The 27,931-nt window shown below is 41.5% G+C and overlaps 1 protein-coding gene across 5 annotated transcripts in view; it reads left to right on the forward strand.

Annotated features, from left to right (window-relative positions):
• Positions 1 to 27,931, forward strand: part of BCAS3 (BCAS3 microtubule associated cell migration factor) — a 1,469,256-nt gene that overhangs the window by 101,655 nt on the left and 1,339,670 nt on the right. For all 5 annotated transcript variants that reach the window (XM_040336914.1, XM_040336915.1, XM_040336917.1 and 2 more), the window contains exon 7: positions 18,406 to 18,478. In XM_040336914.1, coding sequence (XP_040192848.1) covers positions 18,406 to 18,478 — 73 coding nt within the window. The remainder of the gene's footprint in view (positions 1 to 18,405; positions 18,479 to 27,931) is intronic.

Consider the following 27,931-nt stretch of genomic DNA (forward strand, 5'->3'; position numbering starts at 1 on the left):
TACTGTAAATCTATTTACTTTGAGTATTAATTCATATATATTTTTGATATTGTAAAGAGCATGCTTTATTTTTTATAAAGAAAATGAAATCATTAGATAACAGCAACATTTTGTTAACGTTTTTTTTTTCCCCTTTGCAAAGCAAATCCATATAACCTAATAATAATAATAACACTGAAACATAATAACCTGCTATTTTGAAATTGCTTTTAGAATTAGGACATGTTATGTTCAAACTCAGCGTTTCGAAACAAATGTGGATAATTTTGATATGGCTGTAAAAGTCAAATTTTGACCTCCCCATTCAACCTACTCTGCAAATGAATAAAGCTTTGAAAAGTCCAGAAAGGCATTTGACTAATATCTGGAATCGGATGAAAGAGAGCACTGTAATAGGACTCAGCAGCTATCTAACGCACCAGCTTAATGATTCTGAACAAAATAAAATGAATTGTAATGGAGCTGATGATTACCATCGAGCAAGGCTCACACACTGTTTTACTGTGGAACAGTAAAAGAAGGATTGTTTAGTGTTGGATTCTGCTTCAAACGAATTGGCACCGTCTTAAAAAAAGATGTCCTTACGTGATAAAGAATTCATTCCCAGGTGTGAAGCGAAAAGTTCACAGCTTTAGCTCCATACACTTCTAAGCAGCACATTTTAATAGGCCCCAACTTTCACTTCTCAGTAAATAAAGGTCTACAATCATTAGATAAGCTGTCTGCATTATGTCTGTACATGGTGTTGTAGACAGCTATTACAGTGCAATGTGAAGGCAGCCTTTTATTATATCTATTCAAAGGGAGTGAGGCTGGAAGTGTCACTGGACAGATTTTGCAGTTCTGGTCATGTTAGGAAATCTTTTGTTATTTATAGTGTTAAATAAGTGATACTAAACGCACAGGCCCGGATTCAGAAAGGAGATACGACGGCGTATCTCCGGATACGCCGTCGTAACTCTGAGTTGTGGTGTTGCATCTATGCGACTGATTCATAGAATCAGTTACGCATAGATTTCCCTAAGATCCAAACGGCGTAAGTGTCTTACACCGTCGTATCTTAGGCTGCATATTTACGCTGGCCGCTAGGTGGCGCTTCCGTATATTTAAGCAAGGAATCTGCTAATTAGGTAGATACGCCGATTCAGAAACGTCCGTCCGCCCGGCTCATTTTTTTACGTTGTTTACGTTCGGCTTTTTCCGGCGTAAAGTTACCCCTGCTATATGAGGGGTATCCTATGTTAAGTATGGACGTCGTTCCCGCGTCGAGTTTTGAAAACATTTTTTTGCGTAAGTCGTTCGCGAATAGGGCTGTACGTAAGTTACGTTCACGTCTAAAGCAATGACGATTTGCGGCATAATTTCGAGCATGCGCGCTGGGATTCTTTCACGAACGGCACATGCGTAAAATACGCGGTTCACCATTAATTTGCTTTTTATTTTTTACCGTGGAGAAACCCTTGGCAATACATCTCGGGGAACCCCTAAAAAAAAATTCTAATCTAAAGCTCACGGAACATTGGATCTGACTAGCGAGCTGTAGATATAACCACAATTTTTGTAGAAATAGCTTTAATTTATAAAATAAATCTTACAACTCACCTGACACTAACATTATAGTGTGAACAGGGCACATAGAAATCTATTGTTTTCTTTTTGTCCTTGCAGAGACCTATGTTGGAACAAGCCCAAAATATTCTATGCAAGTCAAATCTGCACATATTTTTCATCAGTTTTTTTTTGCACATGTGCTGTGAACGAGGCCTTACTGAACTTGGACAAAACCCCCAAATATTTTGATTCATAAATAAGACAGCAGACTATGGGAACAGTTGGACCTTGTTCACAACATGCATGCATAATTGATGGAAAATTGTGCAGATTTGACCTGCATAAAACTTTGTCTCTCATCATGTGCAGAGACCTGCATTTTCCAAGCTTAGGTCTCTGCAAGGACATAAAGAAAACAATTGATTTTTATGTGCCCCGTTTTACCCCACAATGTTGGTGTCATTTGAGTACTTTTCTGTGCAGAAAAAATACACAGATGATACCAATATTTTCAATGTGCACTGACAGCGAGTGCTGTCAATGCACATTAATACCCGGTGTCTCCTCTATAGTTCCAGCTCCTCCTGTTCTCTGCTCCCTCCTCCAGTCTGCATCCAGTGCTGTTATACGTAGGATATCACCTCCTGTTCTCTGCCCATTCCCTGCAGTCTTCATTTATCCCCTCTGTACACAGGAACTCGCATTCCAATTTAGCCATGTGCTCTTTTTCTCTGCTCCCCCCTCCACAGTGTGCATTACTGCTACCATTCAGACAGGATCTCACCTTCTGATCTGGTGCTCCCTACCTCCATTCTCGGCTCTCTTCACGACTCCCTCTCTGCACTCCCTGCCCCTTCACTCTTCTTTCTTGGCTCCCACTCTGTGCTCCTGCCTCCATGGCCTTCAATCTCGGCTCCCTTCATGGCTCCCCCCATCCACAGTCTTCATCCTCAGCTCCCACGTCTCCATGCTGTGAATTTAGAACTCCCGCTCTCTGCACTCCTCCTGACTCCGCCTTCTGAGTTCTCTGAGGCGGAACTACAGAGAAGGCATCGGTTATCAATGCACGCTGACAGTACTCACTGTCAGCACGCATTGGGAATACTGGGAACAACATTGGGCAGCTATACATCACCACAATGTTGAATTGAGGCAGAACGCTAGGGTTCTGCGGAACCCCGGTTGAGAAACACTGAACTAGATGATCTTGGTGGTTTTAACCAGTATGTCTGGGCACCTCTGATCATAATATTTTTGAGGCCTATGCAGTATTTAATGAGAAAGATCATTTAATTCTTGCACTATTTTTCTATCACGGCTCATTAAGGTCAACCCAAAGAAAACATGATTGTTTTAGTCATCAAACTGTTCATTAAAACAGAACCTTAAAGGGGTTGTAAAGGATTTTTTTCTCCCTAAATAGCTTCCTTTACCTCAGTGCAGTCCTCCTTCACTTACCTCAACCTTCCATTTTGCTTTTAAATGTCCTTATTTCTTCTGAGAAATGCTCACTTCCTGTTCTTCTGTCTGTAACTACACACAGTAATGCAAAGCTTTCTCCCTGTGTGGAGAAAGCCTCTTGAGGGGGCGAACAGGCAAGTCAGGACACTCTCTACTTTGCAGATAGAGAAAAGAAGCTGTGTGTTAGTGTGTGTCCTGACACTCCTGCTCGCCCCCTCCCCCCTCAAGAGGCTTTCTGCACACCAGGAAGAAAGCCTTGCATTACTGTGTGGAGTTAGACAGAAGAACAGGAAGTGAGCATTTCTCAGAAGAAATAAGGACATTTAAAAGCAAAATCGAAGGATGATGTAAGTGAAGGAGGACTGCACTAAGGTAAAGGAAGCTATTTAGGGGAAAAAAAAAAATCCTTTACAACCCCTTTAAGCAATTAACATTGGACATCCTTTTTTATACTTTGTATTGCTAAAGCTGCATTGATGGGTTACGTAATGGAAAAAGAAGGTTCAGCTTTATTGGGCAACTCCCAACTAAATGTACATTTTAAACACATATTACCTACTTTTAAGAATCCCTTGTCCTGCAAACTGAACATCTGACTTTGACCTGGTTGTTGCGGTAAAAATCATGTGCATCTGACACTTGTGGGCGTGTCGGATGGTTAGTCCCCCTCTGTGTGCTATGGTTCATTTCCCCCCTTTCTGTTACAGTCTATTACTATAGGATGCAGTAGCGTAAATCTGGATTTTTATATACATACAAATAATATAAAAAGTTTATAAACAGTAAAAAAGAAATGGACCAAAAACGACTATACTTAAAATATAATTGCATCCAAAAACCTTTTTTTTTAAATGTTGGATAGCATAGGGAATGGTTAAAACCCTTATCTTTTTTTTTTTTTCTGTGGCTCGCTGGGGAGATTTTCCTTCACCTCCTGTTCTACATAAACAACAGAAAGCAAAAGAAAGTCTCAGGGAAATAACCTTTTAGAAAGTTGTCTCCGAAACATGTTAGAGGACATTAGAGGTTTTCACTTCTATTCATGTTTTTGTAGCAACTCAAAATGTTGGATTTTTCCCTCACATCCAGTCCCAGCGACAGTAGTCATCAAGCAAATAGAGTAGGTGAATCTTAATAACTGAAATTAGGACAGTGTTTTTAACTCCTATTCTGCTTAAAACTAAAAAAAATGTTTGGCTGCAGATGCATTTAAACGTTTTATATACACTCCTTCTTATTATATGTAATACTTTTTTAAGCAATCTAGCATATTGCATTTGGCTGTGAGACCTTCCCTATGCAGCTACAGCCAGTATAAGCACTACCAGTTGTATTTATGTGTTTTGACTAATAAATGTGCTTAGCAATAAAAATAAAGCTTAAAATAAAAGTATTTCCAGAACTGAAAAGGCCATAAGGTTTTGGCATGATATCAGTTACACTTTCAAATAAAACTTTATTATAAACTGAAACGGTCATGGCAACATTTGCTTTATATTTTAATATGCAGTCAGGAAAAAAGGAAAGCGATTGTTTTAATCTTCAGATTATTAAATATGCAAGTTAAAATACATGCTTGCGCTGCTGTTAGCACAGCCGTTCGGGACATTGTTATAATCCATCATGTCTGTGATACTTTAAAAGAAATGCAACTATCAGAAAGTTTTTTTTCGTTGTTGTATTATTGGTATTTTGCATGTAGAATGCATAAGAAATAAAACTATTTTTGCCAAAAAAAAACGTTGTTGGTTCTCCCCCAAAAACGACATACTATATTTATTACTTCAGCATCAAAGTTATTGCCTAATAAAGAGCCCTCACTGAAAAGTAAACTGTACTGTGATTCATATGTGGTATACATGTGATCGCTGAAATTACTAAAAGAATATAATCTTGATATGATCTTTTTCTCATATGTATATTACGTAGTCTTCTCTGTGCTCCTTTTCATTTATTTTCCCTTTTTGTCTGTTCTGTAAAATCCTGTTTACAGAGCTCAATTGCTTAAGCTATAAATTACCCAAGTAAATTAATGCAATGGTTTATATTTTGTTGGATGACTCCATTATGTTTAAATCTTATGCTATCAATATAATTCCTCTTCTGCTGTTTTGTCTGCTTGCATAACCCCATAGTCTTTTTTTATGTGTTAAAGGCTCAGGCCTCGTACACACGACCGAGGAACTCGTCGGGCGAAACACATCGTTTTCCTCGTCGAGTTCCTTGTTAGGCTTGTAGAGGAACTCGACAAGCTTGCTTTGCGTACACACTGTCAAGACAAAATCTCCTCGTTCTCAAACGCGGTGACATACAACACATACAACGGCAGGGGAAGTTCGATTCCACTGGCACAACTCTTGGGGCTGCTTTTGCTAATCTCATGTGTTTGCGTGTTAAGTAAAAGTTTGTTAAGAGACGATTTGCACTTTTCAGTTTGTTACAGCGTGAAAAATGTGTTATCTCCATTACAAATGCTAATTTTACTCCCGTCTCATACTTTATTCTGAGCTAGCGCAGGTTTCTTAGCATACACACGCTCGAGTTTCTCGTCGGAAACCAGCCCGACGAGGAACTCGACGAGCCAATTTGAGACTTCCGTCGAGGAAATAGAGAACTTGACAGTTTCCTCGATGAAAAATGTACACACGACCGGTTTCCTCGGCAAAAAATCTTTCCCACCAAGTTTCTTGATGGATTCTGCCGAGGAAAGCGGTCGTGTGTACGAGGCCTTATTTGTAAATTACTATTTGTGGGAGACCTTGGTGTTGCAGGATAACAATCCTGTGGCTTTTCGCTATAATTACTTTGACCATAGTTCAAGATTTGCCACATCTAATGCAAGCTCACCTTTTTAGAATAGCTACCCCTTGCCTAGGTTTAGTTATTCTCTCAACCACAACTGCGCTGGTGCATTTCTTCACTGACTGCCACTGTACTGGTACACTTCTTTATTTATCACCACTGTGCCAATACAGTTTCCCACTGACTGTCTCTGTAACACCACAACTGTTCACTGACCACAGCTGTACTAATACACTTCTACACTGACTACCACTGTAGCAATATGCATCGCTACTGCAACAACGGACTTCTTCATTCATCACAAACGTACCAACACGAGTCAGTAATGTATGGCACACTTCACTGATCCCACTGTGCCAACATTCTACTCCCTTGCCCACTATTAAGTGGATGCATTTCTTCCCTGGCTGCCTGCACACTTCACCCCTGATCACATATGTACCAGCATACATATCCACTGAGGCTTTGATCACAGTTTGAATTTGAATTGTCAAAGTTTGGGACTGATTTACTTTAACATGGTAGTTCACAAATGTAGAACTTGGATAAACACACAATAATACACAGATCTTTCAGAACGCCCTTACCTATCACTATAACAGCAACCCATTTAAAATAGTGCAGTTCTACATGCTGATGTTAATGTCATTATTGCTTCTGCTTTGAAACTCAAGCATTGTTTCCCGTGTTGAAACATAAGGAAAAAGCTTGCTTGTGTGTTAAATACGCATAAATTGCTGTGTTAAGTGGTTTATACTCAGCCATTCCATTACACACCCTAGAGAATAGCTGTGGGTTTTATAACAAACATTTATTAATGTGGCTATCAAGACAATCTACAGGGAACCCCATTGCACTGATTGAGCTATTGCATGATGCCACACACGTTTGTACCAGCATTCAAAACTCCCAAACAATTGAAGTGTGCCAAAATCGCATATGCTATTTTAATGTACTGCAGCATCATCAAAGCAGTCAAGCCCTCTTTGGATACATTCAGACAACAGTATCATCCATGCCCAGCCAGCTTTTAATGGTTTTATAGGATGGCAATGAGATGAGGCTGACACAAAGGTAAGCAATATTTCTTTGAGTGAAAAAACATTTAGGGCTCATTCGCAATGCTTGTGTTTACATACATTGTTGTGATGTTCATAATGCAAGTAAAGCCGGTCATAGATGTTTTGAATATTGGTCGATTCAGCAGGGACTGGCTGAGATTCGAACCATGTATGGGCAGGCTGATTGTATCCAAGTTGTTTGATCAACTTGGGTACAACCAGCCTGTTGATTTTTTCACATGATTATTGCTAGCGGCTATAGCCACTAGCAATAATCATTGTGTGTTCTTCCGGCCGGGATGGCACCACCACGCCGGGAAATTGCAATAGCCTTGCAGGAGGGATTACCCTATCAACACTGTGATGGGGGAATCAAACAATTTTTTTTTATTTTTTTTATTCCGGCAACCCATGGGTGCAGAAAAAAAAATTGCTCCATCTATGGCTGGCTTTAAGTGCACACAAGCCAAACCTTCCTCCTCCCACTTTATCCATCTAAACCTAATTATGACCAGTTTAGACATAATGGGGGTTATTTACAAAAGGTAAATCCACTTTGCACTAAAAGTTCACTTTCAAATGCAGTCGCTGTAGATCTGAGGGGGACATGCAAGGAAAATAAACAGCATTTTTGCTTGCACATGATTGGATGATAAAATCAGCAGAGCTTCCCCTAATTTAAAAGCTTCCTGGATCTACAGCGACTGTACTTGTAGTGCAGAGTGTATTTTTCTTTAGTAAATCAACCCCATTATCCCTTCTGCCTCGCCACTGCCCAACTGTTCTCCTTACTTATGAATAAAAACTGTCAATGGAATCACTTATGTTGCTAGCAAGAAATATCATCCCAACTTTCATACATTAGAGACAGTGCACTTTCCTAATTTAAAGTGTATGTAAACTCAAAACAATTAATTTCTCTTAACCACTTAAGGACCGCCTCCTGCAGATATACGTCGGCAGAATGGCACGGCTGGGCATAAGCACGTACCTGTACGTCCTCTTTAAGAGCCCACCCGGTCCGATCCGAAGCTCCGCGACCATGGGACCCGCGGACCTGATCGCCAACGGAATCCCGCGATCGGTCCCCGGAGCTGAAGAACGGGAAGAGCTGTGTGTAAACACAGCTTCCACGTTCTTCACTGTGCCGCTGTCATTGATCGTCTGTTCCCTGATATAGGGAAAAGCGATCAATGACGTCACACGTCCAGACCCGCCCCCCTACAGTTAGAAACACATATGAGGTTAACCCCTTCAGCGCCCCCTAGTGGTTAACTCCCAAACTGCAATTGTCATTTTCACAGTAAACCATGCATTTTTATAGCATTTTTTGGTCCCAAAAATGTGTCAAAATTGTCCAATGTGTCCGCCATAATGTCGCAGTCCCGAAAAAAATCGCTGATCGCCGCCATTAGTAGTAGAAAAAAATGATTAATAAAAATGCAATAAAACTATCCCCTATTTTGTAAACGCTATAAATTTTGCGCAAACCAATCGATAAACGCTTATTGCAATTTTTTTTTACCAAAAATATGTAGAATACATATCGACCTAAACTGAGGAATAAAAAATTATATATTTTTGGGGGATATTTATTATAGCAAAAAGTTCAAAATATTGATTTTTTTTCAAAATTGTCGCTCTATTTTTGTTTATAGCGCAAAAAAAAAAAAAACAACACAGAGGTGATCAAATACCACCAAAAGAAAGCTCTATTTGTGGGGAAAAAAAGAAGCCAATTTTGTTTGGGAGCAACGTTGCACGACTGCACAATTGTCAGTTAAAGCGACGCAGTGCCGAATCGCAAAAAGGGGCCTGGTCCTTTTTCCTGCATTTTGGTCCGGGTCTTAAGTGGGTAATTGCTTCCTTTTGGTCTGTTAATAATACCATTGAAAGTGTTTTATTATATCTGCTCAACATGTTCCAAAAAATATATATATAGCTTGAAATCTTGTGAGCTGATTACTTCTTATGCTCTTTTTTCAAACAGTTATAGAGAAGAGAGGAAGGTGTTATGTAGTCCTGAGGCCCCTTTCACATGTGCGGACCGGACCGTATGTCCGCATTTTCATCCATCCATTTGCGGATGAAAACGGGACATACATTGGTCTCTATGTGATTGCGGGTGTCACCCGTAATCACCCGCCTCTGCAAAGATCCGATTTTGCGGACGGAAGAAAATCCTATTTTTTTTTTCCGTCATCGGATCGGATGAACACGGACACACGGTCCGTGTTCATCCGACCCCCCCATAGGGGAGAGTGAAGAAAAGACAGGGCGGTCCCTGCACAGTGTGCGGGGACCGCCCTGTCAGCCAGCGGCTCAGCAGGGATTTTACGGAGCGATCCCCGCTGAGCTGACGGACACACGGAGGCGGATCATTACTGATCCGCCCCGTGTGAAAGGGCCCTAACACAGTGTTCTTTAGTCCTAATGCATTCCCTTTTCTAGGGTGACAACACTGCACAGTACAGTTATCAACCTGGGACAGAAAGTGTATTAATGTTGGGATTTTAAGGTTAAAATAAGGAAAAATTCGTGAAAAAAAAAAGTAATGCAGCCACCACATCTATGAACCAGTTAGCTGCAATTCTAAAAAATGTTGTTCTTGGATTTAGATATACTTTAAGGTACTTTATATGCATATTTGATAAGTCTAAATGGTGTTGTACCATTTCATCTATGTTATGTTAATTTCCATTGTCCGTGTAAATAAGGAAAAATTGCATGAATATAAATATGCATAATTCCCATCCTTTATAGTCTCACAAGTGTGCAGTGTTGTAGTGTTAAACATGCTAAGGAAAAATGCTCTAAAACCTGGAAAGGAAATATGCAAAAGCAGAAAAGTTCTTCTTGTGTTTGAACATAAAATGTGCACTCAACAAGGTTGCGGCAGTGTCTGCTTCGCCATAAGAGCAGTAAGCATCAACTTCCAAATAAACTGACATTGGAGGCAGGCAGACTGAGGCAGGTTATCTTTACTGTGATTAAAGTACTCCAAGTTGATTAAATGAAATTCTGCCCGGTGACTCGGAATTATTACGCACATTTTTTCAGATAGGTGAACCAGTGTCACCATTTTATTAAGTGGAAGGCTAGATAAGGGCAGGTGGTGCGTTTTTCATTACTTTAATTGTGTGATTTGTCTGGATTTTCAGCTTTTGATAAATGCTGTAGTGTTATATGACAGAATTAAAAGGATTTGGGAGTTTAAGAAAAGGACTTTGCAACAGGATTTCAACTCTTTGTATATTTGATGGATTTGGCTGGATTTTTGTTTTTGTTTTCAATCAGTAAGCTACATTAAATACAGAGTGTTGAGCAGGTGTGCGTATCGCCAGCATATTCCACCAGCCCAGACGCAAATACAATTCCACATATCAAAAAAATTAATCCATCACAACCTATGGATTATACTTTCACCCACACACGCTATTGCAGTGGATACTGATTCCATTAGGCAGAGCACATGCTAGCTGCACAATCAGTGAGACAACAATTAACCTGATTCTTCTGGATTGTCCTTTAACTGATGAAATGTCCCCCAGGTATTGCGCTCTCTCTCTCTCATGCCCCCTCTCTCTCTTTCTTTCTTACTCTCTCATGCCTCCTCTCTCTCTTTCCTACTCTCTCGTGCCTCCTCTCTCTCTTTCCTACTCTCTCGTGCCCCCTCTCTCTCTCTCTCTCTCTCTCTCTCTCTCTCTTAATTTCTTAGTCTCTCTCATGCCTCCTCTCTCTCTTTCCTACTCTCTCGTGCCCCCTCTCTCTCTTTCTTTCTTACTCTCTCTCATGCCTCCTCTCTCTCTTTCCTACCCTCTCGTGCCCCCTCTCTCTTACTCTCTCATGCCTCCTCTCTCTCTCTTTCCTACTCTCTCGTGCCCCCTCTCTCTCTCTCATGCCCCCTCTCTCGCTCTCTTATGCCTTGTTTCCACTGAACTAAACGGTTCGGGTCAGTAAATTTGGAGCGGTTAGAATGGGACCGGTCTATTCTCGTGAGCGTTTCCACTGCAAATCGGGCCGTCAGGGACCATTCAGGGTTTAGAAAAAATTCCTAGCGTGTCCACCAATCAGTGGAATGTATTGTATCTCTGCCCTAATGGAACCGTTCTATTTTCTATGGCCCCACATCTGAAGCAGGACCCAGAATGGTCCGGTACGGTTCAGTTTAATGGCACAATTTCATAATGTTAACACCCAAAATGGCGTACTGTACCGAACCGATCCGCTCAGTGGAAACGAGGCATTTCGCTCTCTCTCTTACACGCTCTCTCTCTTACACGCTCTCTCTCTTACACGCTCTCTCTCTTACACGCTCTCTCTCTTACACGCTCTCTCTCTTACACGCTCTCTCTCTTACACGCTCTCTCTCTTACACGCTCTCTCTCTTACACGCTCTGTCTCTTACACGCTCTCTTACACTCTCGCTCTTTCTCACGCTCTCTCTCGCTCTTTCTCACGCTCTCTCTCTCTTACACACTCTCTCTTTCTCTCCTCTCTCTTACTCTCTCGCTCTTACACTCTCTCTCTCTCTTGCACTCTCTCACGCTTTCTCTCACGCTCTCTCTTTTACGCTCTCTCTCTTACGCTCTCTCTCTTACGCTCTCTCTCTTACGCTCTCTCTTTAAACTATCTCTATAATATATATTGTGAGGGGGTTAGCCCGGCAGCGTGTGTGTGACCCCCTGGACGGGTTCAGCACACAAAACAATTAGGCACAGCAGACGATGGTAGGAGGAAAACAAAAAGGTGCAGATTTTATTTGAACTATATACAAAATAAATGTGACAGAAACAAAAGAAATACAAAAATAAATCCTGGTCACTTGACCGCTTACTAAACACCTTGGTCTCCCTAACTAACACCTGGGTACAGCCTAGTGCTGCCCCAGTCCCTAACTTCCTGCTGGTTAGAGTTTTGGTAATAGTAGCCACACAGACTTTGTCTCATAGCACAAACATCACTCCCCAGACTATTCACACAGATCTGATTCCAGGTTGGAGCACATCTCTCTTAGCATGCTGGGAGTTATGGTAGAGGACCTAACGAGCCCACCTGATACAGCTGGGCTCATCAAGTCCTCCCAGCAGGACTCCCAGCACTCCCCCTAGAGGTACAAACTGGCATAAAGCCTGAACCTAGGATATATATATATATATGTGTGTATATATATATATATATGTGTATTATATAGCATCTTGGATGCAACCAGGGAATTTAACCTGCCTACTGTCACACACACACACACACACAGTGGGTATAGAAACGAATCAACCACCCCCCTTTTAAAATAATCACATTTTCTTCCTTTGCAGCCTGAAATTAAGACCTACACCGTTTTTGTTTTATCCAGCTGTATTAACTAGTGCAATATATGTGAGGAATACAGCACAGGTCTATGAATATAATAAATAATGACGTGATGTCAAAATATATTGTGTGCGGCTGCTGCAGCAAAAAAAATGTTAGATGAACAAATGATATAGAATGTAAAGAGAATAAATGCTGCGCTGCTAATATGGTAAGTGTGTGTAAATCATTACTGACATGATAAGGTAAACATTATACACATCACAAGAAAAAAAGTGCTTATGTGCTAAAAAATACAAAGTGAGATAGTGCACAGAAATATATATAGTCCATATAGCTGTGATCAGCTAGAAGATGATTAAACGTAACAAATCTTCATATAAGCACCGAGTTGTGTTGGAAAGAAAATCCACAATAAGTGTAAGACAGCTGATTGAAGCACCTCCACCTCAAGTAAATATTCTGCTTACCGAACACCAATTAATAAATCACATGTAGTACTGAATCTGATAGATAACCTCCGTTCCCCAGCTAGGTTCTTCCACACCAGATGGAAACAATGGGTAGTCCTTAGCCAGAACGCACTCATGCGTTGAACCCAGGAGTGAAGACAAGAAGGGCAAACATAGAATAGTACTGCTAACAAAGCGATTTATTGATAAAATAAAGTTTATGCACTCACATGTCCAAAATAGTACATTGGCGTGTATTTAAAATGTAAAAGCCGGCCGGCTTGAATAATCCGCTCGTTCCTTCCGGATAGTCGCGGGCAAACAGTGATGACGTCAGCACGCCGTTCCTCCCTACGCCGTTTCGTCAGTAGAATGACATCTTCCAGGGGCACCTTATCATGTCAGTAATGATTTACACACACTTACCATATTAGCAGCGCAGTATTAACTAGTGCAACTTATAAAATCCAAGTGAAAGATATAACACCAACCTGTCAGAAAATAATAACAAAATTCAAAAACAGATTCACAGAGTTGGAAAAAGGATCACCCCCTTATGTCAGTATTTTCTTGAACCACCTTTTGCTTTAAAAGAGAAGCATATATATTTTTTTATTTTATTTGCCCATTATACTTACCTAGGTGGTCCGATGCTGCATCTGTCCTCTGCACTGATAACTGAGACAATGAACGCCATTGATTGCTCAGTTCTGTCAGCCCCTCGAGCAGATAGATGCTGCCTGTCAGTCAGCAGCTCTCCTCTCTGCTCCTCCACGCTCATTGGAGCGCTGAGCTGTGGAGGGGCGAGGAGCGGCTTTCTTAGTGGCTCTCTAAGAGGCTGAGACAGGCATCAGTCCAGGCAGCTGGCGGATCCAGACTTCATTGTCGTGATGAGGCGGTGCCTGGACTGATGGCAATGACGACAGCAGGGAGCAGACTTCAGACCACTCTCTGCTGAAAATGGGTCACAGGAGTGCAAAACTAATTGCACTCCTGTGACCCGTCGGAAAAGCCCAGCCAAACAAGCTCAGATTGGACTTCTCCTTTTATTATTTACAGCCTTTAGTCTGTTGGGATATGTCTCTACTAACTTTGCACATCTAGACTTTGTGATATTTGCCCACTCTTCTTTGTAGAAATGCTGAAGTTGTTATATTTGACGGTGACCGTTTGTGGACTGCAGTCTTCAGTAAGTCCACAGCTTTTCAATGGGATTTAAGTCTGGGCTCTGACTAGGCCATGCAATTACATTCACCCCTTTCTCCTCCAAACACTGTGTGGTCATTTTTGCTGTGTGCTTTGAGTCATTGTGATGTTAAACCTTCTTCCCATTAACAACTTTCTGACAGACGGCAGCAGATTTTCTTGAAGAATTTAACGATATTTTGCCCCATCCATTTTTCCTTCTATCCTGAAAAGTGCTCCAGTCCCTGCTGCAGAGAAACACTCTTATTACAGGATATTATCACCTCCATGCTTTACTGTAGGAATGGTGTTATTTGTATGGTACGCTGTATTGGGTTTCTGCCAGTAATATCGGTTGGTGCTGAGGCTAAGTAATTGAATTTTAGTCTCATCTGACCATAGCCCCTTTTTCCATGAGGCCTCAGAATCTTCAAAGTGCGTTTAAGGTGGTCAGATGAGAGTAAAATGTTATTATTTGGCCTCATGCGGCTCACTCATGTGGGTGTGCTCCCCAGGCGGGCTGTGTGCCGGTGGATGAGTGAAAAAAAATGTGAAAACTGGTCAAATCTAAAAATGTGTGTACCAAAAACTGCAGTTGCTCTTAACCCAAAGGTATCAAACATGTATGTGAATTGTAACCGTGCTATATGTGCTTGTCGATGTGTAAACATAAACTTAACCAAATAAAATAATTAATAAGCCTGTGCATACAGTGCCTTGCAAAAGTATTTACCCCCCTTGGCATTTTTCGTGTTTTGTTGCCTAACAACCTGGCATATTTTTGCATATTAATTGCATAATTTAATTTACAGAACATGTCCACAACTTTGAAGATATTTTTTTTATTGTGAAGTAAACAACAAATATGACAAAACAGAAAAATTCAGTGTGCATAACTATTCACCCCCCTAAAGTCAATACTTTGTAGAGCCACCTTTTGCAGCTATCAAAGCTTCAAGTCGCTTTGGATAAGTCTCTATGAGCTTGCCACATCTTACCACTGGGATTTTTGCCATTTCCTCCTTGCAAAACTGCTCCAGCTCCTTCGAGTTGGATGGTTTGCGCTTGTGAACAGCAATCTTTAAGTCTGACCACAGATTTTCTATTGGATTGAGGTCTGGGCTTTGACTAGGCCATTCCAGCACATTTACATGTTTCCCCTTTAAACCACTCAAGTGTTGCTTTAGCAGTGTGTTTGGGATCATTGTCCTGCTTGAAGGTGAACCTCCGTCCTAGCCTCAAATCAGATACAGAGTGGTACAGGTTTTGCTCAAGAATATCCCTGTATTTAGAACCATCCACATTTCCCTCAACTCTGACCAGTTTCCCAGTCCCGACTGCTGAAAAACATGGTGTTCTTTGGGTGATGTGATGTGTTGGGTTTGTGCCAGACATTTTGAATTGTTTGGCCATCAAAGAAAACACTTTTTGTCTCGTCAGACCAGCGCACCTTCCTCCATACAATTTGGGAGTCTCCCACATGCCTTTTTCGCAAACTCAAAACGTGCCATTTTGTTTTTTGATGAAAGTAATGGCTTTCTTCTGGCCACTCTGCCATAAAGCCTGGCTCTATGGAGCGTACGGCTTATTGTCATCCTATGTACAGATACTACAATTTCTGCTGTGGAACTCTGCAGCTCATCCAGGGTTACCTTGGGTCTCTGTGCTGCCTCTCTGATTTAATGCCCTCCTTGCCCTGTCCATGAGTTTTGGTGTGCGGCTGTCTGCGGCTATTGTGCCATGCTCTTTCCATTTGGTTTTGATAGATTTGATGGTGCTCTTGGGGATCATCAAAGATTTGGATATTTTTTATAACCTAACCCTGACTTGTACTTCTCAACAACATTGTCCCTTACTTGTTTGGAGAGTTCCTTGGTCTTCATGGCAGTGTTTGGTTAGAGGCACCCCTTGCTTAGATGTTGCAGCCTCTGAGGCCTTTCAAAACGGTGTGTATATGTAATGACAGATCATGTGACACTTGGATTGCACACAGGTGGACATAATTTCACAAATTATGTGACTTCTGAAGGTAATTGGTTGCACCAGAGCTTTTTATGAGCAAGCTGGCCAGGCCTGTGACCCATGTGCTGTGAGCAGCTTTTCCTGCTGAGCACTATAGACCGCTCACAGGAAACGCTGCCAGAATCCACAGTAAAAAGAGGATGTTTCAATCCCTTTGCTGGATTTTTATACATATAGGATGTTGTTCCTGGCTTTAAATTCAAGTTCTCTAACAATAATGCTTCCCCACCCACTCCAGTCTTCTGAGAATCATTAGGGAACTAGGTTGATTCATTTGAAAGAATACTGTATATCAAACGTTGATGTATCAAATAAAACACACTTCCAACAATGAATGGGTGGATGCAAATACCGTGATTTGATTTTATTAAGAAAAAACAAAGAACATCTGTGGATTTAAAGGAAATTGAAAGTGACAAAAACGTACCTGAACCATTTCTGGCACTACACACCCCCAGATGCCTGCAGGTTAAGTAAAAGATTAAAAATCAAATACAGATCTAAAGCTTGGTGTCAGCAGCAGATCATGAAAGTGTATGCCACTTCAAGTTTGCTTTAATTCCTGAAATCTTTATTGTTGGTTAAGTATAAATGATGGAAACAAGTGGAATGCCCAGTTAAGGTGGGTAATGTTTCAAACAGCTGGTATGTTCTGTGTTCCAATATATTTTGTCCCATCACCTATGCTGTACTGTTGTGATTAATTTGGCATTAAGCACAGGATACTGTTTTGTGCCAGCAGAAAACATATGGGATTCAAATCAACCAAACATTAATTTTTTGGGGGTATTTTGCATTCAATGCAATCGATTAAAAAAAAAAATCCTTTAAATAGTATCCCAGCTCCAGAGCATCCATGCAAACAAATGTGTGCTATAAAAGTGGTAGAGTATATACAAAAATTTACCTTATTAGCATAGGCGAGAAATCTGGAAGTACATCGATATCTTGCAAACTGGAAGATAATTGGAGAGCCTAGACCAGGGGTGCCCACTTTACTTTAGCCTATCGGATCGGAGGTAGGCATTTGTAAAGGGACACAAGTCCATTTCCATCTGCCACTCCTTAGAGGAGAATGGAGGGTCCGATTGGGTCGGACTGACCGCGTGAAAGGGGCCTAAGGCTGCTTTCACACTGATGTGCTGTTTACACACACTGTATTGCCATAGACCTCTATTATATCCTATAGGTGTGGTGCACTTTCAGAAAGCTCACTAAACTCGCAGGTAATAACAGAAGTCTATGGCTCAGTGCAGGTAACCAGCAGGTGCATTGCTCTGCCCCTGTGGATCAGTTTGAAAGAAGCCCAGTAGCCACTGCAGAACAGATATACTGTGATTTTAGTAATAAACTTACCATTTAATAACAGTATTCCATCCCAGAGCAGGAGGTTGCAGGCCACATCAGAGGGCTCCATCGGCCACATGTGGCCCCCTGGCCACTGGATGGGCATCCCTGGCCTAGACCCTTCCCCCTGTTTTCTCTCCCTTCTCCCTGATGTTTCCTCTCTTCTTTACACCTCTCCAATTTCCACCAGTCTTCCACCTCTATTTGTCTCTTACCCCCTTCTCATCCCTTTCAGTCCCCACTCTAGCACCCCATTTGGGCCCTCCAATGAGGACGATGCTCCCTTTGGTCACTGTCTGTCCAACGTCTCTCAACCCTTTTAACCTTTGGAAAAAAAAGTGAACAGCGCTGCTGCCTGATTTGCTCACAAGTCTCCCCAGGCACAACCAATAAGGACTAGCCAAAATTACAGTGTCTTTACTATAAAGTGGATGTAAACCTTTCATACACCCAGTGAAGTGAACAGCCTCAGATGATACACAGAGATTAACCAAATCTCCCTACATAGGTTTTAAATATTTATCTGTTGTCGTCACATTTATATACTGTTTAGAAAGTTCAGATTTTGTTAGGAGATTTTCTCTTCCTGGTCAACACAGAGTGTGATGTCTGGGCATACATCCAAGATGGTTAAAATTGCTGATTAGAGGAAAGGCACACACCCCCTCTCCTCATAGGCAGAGACTCTCAGAGCTGTTTTGTAATGGGAGCTGCTCTCTGCTTATCTATTTTAGCAACCTTCTTTGAGAAAAGATTCAGGCTGCTTTTGTCTAAAAAGTAAAAAAATATGTCAGGAGTTCTCAGGCTGTTAACAGAGGAACCGTCCAGAAGAGAGCTATAAGACTTAGTTCATTAAAAAGAGATAAAAAAATACTGCAGATATATGTGCCCAGCTCCTATTTCATGAATCAGGTTTACATCCACTTTAAGTTATGCATAGGAGGTTTGTCATTTTGCACTTGTCATATTCTGGGTATTTCAAACAGTTAATTGAATTGATTTACAGCTGTGTCTGAGAGATAGATACATGTGATTTTACACTTATACCTTTGTCTGTGCCCTAAATACAGAATTTAAAATGACCTTTTATTTTCTGCTGGATATAAGCAATGTTGTGTTTTAACATATTTAAAAGGTTTGTGTTTTCCTTCCGCAAGATTGCCCTGACAGTTGTTTTCCTTTTTTTGTTAATTTTTTGTAATATTGATTTGCAGGTGCTCAAAAATGTGACATGTTTTCAGAGAAGAGACCTCTTCTTGGAATGTGCAAAAGTATAGGGTCATGCGGGTAAGATATATTTCTGATTTTATCATATAACAGTCCTCTGGTAGATGTGCATGTTGCCCTTCCTAATGATATTTTTATAAATAGCGCAATATTTCCTCTTCCCCTTAGTACAAGACATTTTCTGTATGCTAAACATTTTTTTTCAGTGATACAGTAAACTCTGAAAGCTTTGCATCACCACTGTCATGATTTTACTACTATATATATTTTAATCTTAGAAGAAATATAGACACACCCACATGGGTGACCCTCCAACAGGACCCACTCCTGTAGTGCAGAGAGTGGACAATACAGTATTGATACAATGTAGCACAGACACAACTGCATTGTTTGACAAGTTTACTGGGCTGAAACCCTACAGATGATCAAAAGGTTACATATGGTGTGAACTACAAAGTTCTGTCTCTGCAACATTGTATTACAGTGTTACTAAATCCACAACAGTAAAATCAGTCTGTATATGCAGTAAAGCATGCTTGTTATACTCACTGTGCAACCTAAGGGATTAATCCTCCACATTGTGTAAAAACGCTGTTTGAGCCTGTGTTCTCTGATCCTCCCCTTCTTCCACAGTCCCCAATTCATTTTCTGATAAGACAGAGCCACTCTGCACATGCTCAGTTTGGTGTGTATTGCTAGAGAGTTATTTATTTATTTTTTACTTGGTAGGGTGCATGTGATCAGCACAGGGCCAATCGGCACTGTATAGACAGAGCGTCAGGAGTCCTGCAGCCTCATAGGGCAGTCAGGGTAAAACTCCTCTTACAAGACTTCTATATACTGCTGATGAGAAAAGGTATTTAGCAGTTTATTTTTACTAAAATAATTGCATTTCCATGTTCTGTGTACTGTGGGAGATCAGACATAGTGAATACAGGGTCCTGGATTTAGTAACACTTTAAGACAGCCCCACACAGATACTGCAGCAGGGCAACACTCCTGCATGAAATTGCGTACTGTACCTGTAAGTGATTTTGTGTGCAGGGTTTGGAGCGAGCGCACCACCGGCGACCTGCTCCCGCTGTGATTGGACATAGTAGGCCTGGGGATGTGATGTCCGCCAGGACCCGCTGATCGCTCTGAGGGGAGGGAGAAGGGTGGTCTGCCTATGTACACAAGGCAGATCGCCATTCTGCCAGGGGCAACAATGGAGATCTTGTGTTTCACGGATCTGTGTTTTCCCCCAGTCAAAGCATCCTCCCTAGATGCTTTTAAGGCACCCCCTAGGGACACACTTACCCCTTTGATCGCCCCTGATGTTAACCCCTTACTCCCAGTGTTATTAGTACAGGGACCATGCATTTTTAGCACTGATCACTGTATTTGTGTCGCTGGTCCCCAAAAAGTATCAGATGTCCGATTTGTCCACGCAATGTCGCAGGTGCAAACCAATCAATATACATTTATTGTTTTGTTTTTTTACCAAAAATATGTAGCAGAATACATATTGACCTAAAATACATATTTACCTAAAAGTAAAACATATTTTTTTTCAAATGGTCAGTCCTTTTTTGTTTAATCATTTGCCTGACGAAGAGGTCCTGTGCGACTTCGAAACGTTGCTGTTTTGATCGTTTCTATGCATTAAAGAATTTTTGGATGTTTTTCTAAATGACCCTCGGTGTGCTGGCGAATATGTTTGCATGATTGCCTTTCCAGTTCCCAGCTGGTAATCGCTCCAGCACCCTCCTTTCTTATCGGCCATTCTCCAGGAAGGTGTGCAATTGGAATATTTTTGAGACTTTTTTGTTTAAAGGCGCAAAAAAAAAAAAACGCAGAGTTGATCAAATACCACCAAAAGAAAGCTCTATTTTTGGGAAAAAAAGGACATCAATTTTGTTTGGGTACAGCGTCGCACGACCGCTCAATTGTCGGTTAAAGTAACGCAGTGCCGTATTGCAAAAAAATGGCCCGGTCAGGAAGGAGGTGAACCATCTGGGGCTGAAGTGATTAATTTTGTACAGCAGTTCCCTTACTGTTGTTGGAGATTCAATATACTGTTGGCTGTGAGCACAAGAATCTCTATTCACTTGGTACACAGTACAGAGGCCTCCCTCATATAGCCAATAGCATAAGCTGTTTTCTCTATTAACCGGAGTATTCTTTAACCACTTAAGACCTGGACCATTATGCACGTAAAGGACCTGGCCACTTTTTCCGATTCGGCACTGCGTCGCTTTAACTGATGCGCGGTCGTGCGACGTGGCTCCCAAACAAAATTGGCTTCTTTTTTTCCCCACAAATAGAGCTTTCTTTTGGTGGTAATTGATCACCTCTGCGATTTTAATTTTTTGCGCTATAAACAGAAATATAGCGACAATTTTGAAAAAAATTCTATATTTTTTACTTTTTTGCTAAAATAAATATCCCCCAAAAAATATAAAAAATTTTTTTTCCTCAGTTTAGGCCGATAAGTATTCTTCTACATATTTTTGGTAAAAAAAATCGTGTTTATTAATTGGTTTGCGCAAAAGTTATAGCGTTTACAAAATAGAGGATAGTTTTATGGCATTTTTATTAATAATTTTTTTTTTATGACTGCGACATTATGGCGAACACATCGGACACTTTTGACACATTTTTGGGACCATTGTCATTTTCACAGAGAAAAGTGCTATAAAAATGCACTGCTTGCTGTGAAAATGGCAATGGCAATGAACACTGATAAAGAAGATATCTGAATGATGCCTGTAGCTGCAGGCATCATTCAGATATCCCTGCGCAAAGTCAAGGACGTCATATGACGGCCGGCGGGCGGGAAGTGGTTAAAACGCATTTTTTTCCAGAGTATTTTCCGGGTATTGCAGAGTATTGTGCGGGGGTATTGCAGAGTATTGTGCGGGGGTATTGCAGAGTATTGTGCGGGGGTATTGCAGAGTATTGTGCGGGGGTATTGCAGAGTATTGTGCGGGGGTATTGCAGAGTATTGTGCGGGGGTATTGCAGAGTATTGTGCGGGGGTATTGCAGAGTATTGTGCGGGGGTATTGCAGAGTATTGTGCGGGGGTATTGCAGAGTATTGTGCGGGGGTATTGCAGAGTATTGTGCGGGGGTATTGCAGAGTATTGTGCGTGGGTTATTGCAGAGTATTGTGCGTGGGTTATTGCAGAGTATTGGTGCGTGGGTTATTGCAGAGTATTGGTGCGTGGGTTATTTCAGAGTATTGGTGCGTGGGTTATTTCAGAGTATTGGTGCGTGGGTTATTTCAGAGTATTGGTGCGTGGGTTATTTCAGAGTATTGGTGCAGGGGGTTATTTCAGAGTATTGGTGCAGGGGGTTATTGCAGAGTATTGGTGCAGGGGGTTATTTCAGAGTATTGGTGCGGGGGTTATTTCAGAGTATTGGTGCGGGGGTTATTTCAGAGTATTGGTGCGGGGGTTATTTCAGAGTATTGGCGCTGGGGGGTATTGCAGAGTATTGGCGCAGGGGGGTATTGCAGAGTATTGGCGCAGGGGGGTATTGCAGAGTATTGGCGCAGGGGGGTATTGCAGAGTATTGGCGCAGGGGGGTATTGCAGAGTATTGGCGCAGGGGGGTATTGCAGAGTATTGGCGCGGGGGTTGCAGGCATGGCTGAGCAGGGATGGATTTGTGACTGCAATAGTCACAGATCCAGCCACATCGCTGCTGACACTCGCTCTCCCCCTCTCACACTGTACCGATCGGTACATAGAGAGGAAAGAGGAACTGGCAAAGAGAAGATTCCACCGCTCCAGGTGAGCCTTGTGAATGATCAGGGATGGTTGGATTACCAAGGTGCTGGCGATGCACGTTGCAATGAAGACGAGAGAAGGAAGATGGACAGCCGCACTCCAAAATAACTTAAAAAAAAAAAAGGTTGTCTTTATTTTCAACTGAACATGTACAGTCACCGCAACGCGTCGGCTGTCCTGTCTGGTGATTGCGGTGACTGTACATGTTCAGTTGAAAATAAAGACAACTTTTTTTTTTTTTTTAAAGTTATTTTGGAGTGCGGCTGTCCATCTTCCTTCTCTCCTCTTCAAAGAGGAACTGGCGTCATCAAATGACGCCGGTTTGTTTACATGTGATCGCTCCGTCATTGGACGGAGCGATCACGTGGTAAACTGCCGCTATTGGCTGCAATTTACCACGATCTGTGATGCGCCGGGTCCTCTGGTAATTCGGCTATGAGGCAGTGATTAAGTGGTTAATCTTCATCCAGCGCACCCAACAAGCAAACCACTGGGTTCTGTGGAATGGCCTGCTATGCCACCAGAGAGGGAGTTTGTAAAACCTCATCCCAACATCTAGTTAATTTCAGGCAGCTCCAGATCATACAGTATGACGTTTTTGCCCTGCGCCCCCGCAAATTCACGGAGCAGTAGCTCCGTAAATTGCGTGGGCGCGCCGGCAAAATGCCCGGTGTAAGCGCGCGCAATTTAAATGATCCCGTAGGGGGCGGGAATCATTTAAATTAGGCGCGTTCCCGCGTAGAGCGCATGCTCCGTCGGGAAACTTTCCCGACGTGCATTGCGGCAAATGACGTCGCAAGGACGTCATTTGCTTCAAAGTGAACGTGAATGGCGTCCAGCGGCATTCACGATTCACTTACGCAAACTACGTAAATTTTGCGACGCGGGAACGACGGTATACGTAACATTGGCTGCCCCTGCTAATAGCAGGGGCAGCCTTACGCGAAAACCGCCGTACGGAAACGACGTAAATTGCATACGCAGGGCTCGCGCAACGTTGTGAATCGGCGTTAGCTTGCAATTTGCATACTATACGCTGAGCACAACGGGAACGCCACCTAGCGGCCATCGCAGGAATGCAGCCTAAGATATGCGGGCATAAGAGCCTTATGCCGCGCATATCTTAGGCTGCAGTCGGCGTAACGAGGTTCCTGAATCAGGAGCATTCGTTACGACGGGGCAAGTAAGCAATTGCGCTGTGTAACTTATGGTTACACAGGCGCAATTGCTTCTTGAATCCAGCCCATTGTTACTATCACTCCTACTTGCTGTCACTGCACAGCAGTTATTCTAGCCACTAAAATGTATTTAAACATTTTTATATTCGTAAATATAATAAAATGCTAGATTTCCCTGAAAGCAGTGTTTTTCTGGCCAATGGCCTGAGGCTTTTAGGTGTAGAGTAGCCAGGGAAAAGGCTGCCATTTTTGTACCATTTTCTACTACAAGATGCCCAAAAGGTATTTTTTTGTTTTAGAGCATCTATTCCACTTTTTACTTCCAGGCTTTTGGAATTGTCTGAAGAAAGCAAACAATACCCACACTAAACTGCAAATTCTTGTGGCCAAGAACCAGTGCTGTAGCTAGAGTGTCTCTGCACTCAAATGGCAAAACACGTGGTAAACTTAAGCCAGCCGCTCAATGTCGCCCATAGAGATACAAATCTTCGTTTGCAACATGTCAAACATAACTGTATCACGCGAACACATTTTGGCTGTAGCAGCCTTCTTCATAGCACAGTTACAAATTATTAAAACTTACAAATAATGCTTCACCCCCCCCCCCCCAACAAATTGGGAAGGTGGTGCTTGTTCATTAAAATGAATTGCATAACTAGTTTCCATACGAGTTACAAGAAATTTAACAAAGTCTAATATTACAGAACCAAAAGAAACTCATGCATCCATGAGGTTACATATTAAGTTATAATATATGCAGTATATTAGCATAAGCTGTATGAATGTTGTATCAACAATATGTTATGACTTATTTCAAGAATAAATCAACATCCTAATTATGATTTAAGCTGGGTTCACACCTAATACCCATGTGGCTCACAGCAGGGGTCCTGCGCGTCCACGTTCTCTGTTTGAGAGAGTCCAAATTCTGAAACAGACCAAAAGACACACAGGCTCCTGTGCAAATTCACACCGGAGCCAGGGCGGAGCGGAGATATGTGAACCGACTCCATAGAGAGCTGGTCAAAAGCTCCTGCTATTGTGAATTGGATGCGGGGGGACTCGCATCCAATTTGCTTTATCAATGCCTAGAAGTACAGTGAAGTCTATATTATTAAGAAGTAGAAGGTATTTGATACAACACAGACCCTCCCTGGATCAGGACATCACTCCAAATTGGATGGAAAACCAAGAGGAAACTGGTCTACCAAGAGGCCTACAACAACTGATGTAAATCTGAAGATGTTACAGGAATTTATGAAAAAGAGTGGTCCTTGTGTGTATGTGACAACAATATCACACATTCTCCACAAATGGAGCTTGTATTGGAGGGTTGCAAGAAAATAAGACACTCCTCAAAGGCCACATGCAACCATGACTGAGCTTTGCCAAAACACACCTCCAAGATTCTGAAGCCACAAGGAAAAAGATGTTCTGGTCAGATGAGACTAAAATTTTATTATTTGGCCTCAACACCAAACAATATTTCTGGCGGTAATTTATTACAGCTCACCATCCAAATAAACTCATTCCTACAGGAAAGCATGGAGGTGGTAATATTCTGTTATGAGAGAGTTTCTCTGCAGCTGGGACTGGAACACGTGTCAGAATAGAAGGAAAAATGGGGGGGACACAAAATATTATCAAATTCTTAAGGAAAATCTGCTGCGCTCTGCAAGAAAGTTGTCAATGGGAAGGAGGTTTTCCTTTGAACATGACAATGACCCAAAGCACGCAGTAAAAATGACCACACTTTCTGGCATACATTGCAGGCTATAGCGAAGAAAACAGAGACCGCGCAAAGAAAATGGAGACCTGGTAAAGAAAAGGGTCGCTCTTCTATGCAAAAATCATATCCAGCTATTGCAGGCAACACTGATGTAATGTCAGTGCTTAGGATTACATAAGGCATTGAGGAGACTGGTTATGTGTTGCAAAAGCAACTGGCTGGGGTGACCAGACCTGTCAGCATGAAACGGCACTTAGGAGCAGCTATAAAGGAAGATCTACAGTATAATGAGATATTGTGAATATATATAAAAACAAGGCTAACTAATATAGGAAAATGTGTTCTGCCTGATTAAGTTTCACTTAATTAGGTCAGGAGCGTTGGAAGGCTCCATGAACTTGTCTACAAAGATATAAATGTTCCTTTGGCCAATATTCACAGCTTAATTGGGTAAACATTCTCTTATTTCAGTAGGCATCTTTCAGTTTCATAATTTTTATTTATTTATGGAATTTGGTAAAATTTATAACAGATAAGAGCAGGCATGACATACATTTCAAAGCTGATAAACCGGCATAAGGTTGAGTCTAGCAATTTATCAAAGATTTCTGTCTTTGAAACAAACATTTGGGAACATCCAATGCACGGTCTTAATGAAGCCTTAAGCCTAGTACACACGGGACAAATGTCGGCAGGCTTCAGTCAGTTCAATAGAAACCGGCCAACTTTCGGCCCTTGTGTATGGCAGCCAGTCCAGCAGAAGCTAGCCATTAGGCTCATGACCGGCTTCCAATCATTGCTCTCAGCGCTGAGAGCACTGATAAGAGTGTTCTTGCAGAACACAATTTCTCAGCAGGGGAAGCTGCTGTACCATCATCAGATTGTTAGTACAACGGCTCTGACCTGAGCTGTCAGTTTTTTTTTTTCCGTTCATCCCAGCTTGTAGTGTGTACTAGGCTTTACAGTAATACTCTTTGAACTGTTAATTTTCTAAAGTTACAAAGGCAGCTACATCTTTTTTTCTTGTTTCATGGTAAAAAGATGAACACAAGAGGCACAAAAAGAGGCACAATAGTAAATCATACTACAGCCTTTGATATGACTGTGTGGTGTAAATGTCTAGTAACATTGTGAGTGTTATTGAAGTACATTAATGTGTTACAGATATGTATGAAATAAGGTAAACTTTACATTTTGCCTAGTGAATGCTTGTCAGAATGTATATAATCCCAGGAGCAAATCTGATTAGATTAGAAGCACTGTTTATTTCTAGTTTGCCAGTGAATGTTCCATTCTGGTTGTTTGCTTCTCGGATTTGTACTGAGTTTCTGCAACCAAGTAATCTGATGTATTTGTGTACATATGGCCTCGGTTTGTCCCGAATATTTAGATAAATGCGCTTCTCTATCATCTCTCTGCGCCCTTAACCTTTTCCTCGGTTGTTATTTTATTTATGCTTCATGTTATGGAAATGGTAAAACAAATTAGGCCTTGAAAAACAATGAGACGTGAAGAGAAAATGATTCATCGACTTGCTATTGAAATGTTATTGTGAAAAGTTTACTTTACTGGCTTAGGGTTCGTGATATTTTAGAGAAACTATGTCAAAACATTTTGCCGTTCCTTTCTTTTTAATTTAATGTGAAATAACCAATATTATAATCTGTGTTAGCAAAGTCAGCAATACAACATTTTCTGAATAATCTGTAGAGCTCCTGTTATTCAGAATGACATGACTTGTCAAAATATGTAAAAATCCTTTGAAATTTTTTATCCCCTTAATTGTACAGTATAGGACTCTGGTACCTTCAGGTGATTGGACACTGACAAAGCTGCTCAGTATTTTCTACTGTCCCAAAGTGATGGACCTCCTTCCCCCTACGGAGAAGTTATCTCAACTAGTTTTATTATTTTATTTATGGATCTTTCAATCGGTTCTTTAAACGGCTCTTCACTGTCATCTAATTATACACAAAAGAAGCTGTGCACCTGGATCAGTGCAGCCATGGTAAACTCTTTGAAGCCATACCTGGAGCCCAAGCCAGGGGGACAAATTGTAATGTTGCTTTGGGCAGTGTATCCTGCATGGGCGTTCAGTTAGCCACAGGGTGCTATACAGGCCCCGGACCATGGTCCATCCTTATGGAATCCAGACCCTGAAAACCTCTTCGGTGGTATGCCCTTCATGACGGGCAAAGCCTGAACCCCAACATTTCCATAGAAATAAATAAGTAGTTTGTATTTACTAGGATGCCCTCACAAGCAATCTGTCACCCAAATAATCTGGTGTTCCTGAGGTTTAAGAGAGCGTGTGTAAACAGCTAGCTTCCACTTTAAAGAACTGCCACATCTTTAAAGAGTAACTCCACTTTTGTTGAGAAACTTGTTCCCCTCTGTGTGTTCATTGTACATTCCAGGGATCTTAACAAACTTTGTTGCAGATTCCTACCTTTTGTTATTCTGAAGAAATAGCTGTTTGCCTGTGTCATGTGTAAAGTGAATCTGCATGGGAGTGGTTTTATTACCAGTCAGCTGCTGCACCTGCATGACTCTAATGAGGAAATTGGCAGGGTCTGCACCCCTTTAGAGGTCATTTCCTTTTGAAAGTATCTCACCAAAATGATTTTTTTGTTGCAGGGGATGCTCAAAATCTTAGTGCAGACTTTTAGGAAAAACAGTAAGCCAAATATACAAGCAGGAGATGACATTTCTGGGATGTGTTCTGTACACCATCTGTGTACAGCATGCATCCAAGTAGCCATATTGCATTGCATTTTACATAAAATTACAGCACTGAAGACTCAAAGGAGAAGGTCATTTTTAATACCGTTCAATT

This window comes from Rana temporaria, chromosome 2, assembly GCF_905171775.1.
Source record: "Rana temporaria chromosome 2, aRanTem1.1, whole genome shotgun sequence".
Taxonomy (NCBI): Eukaryota; Metazoa; Chordata; class Amphibia; order Anura; family Ranidae; genus Rana; species Rana temporaria.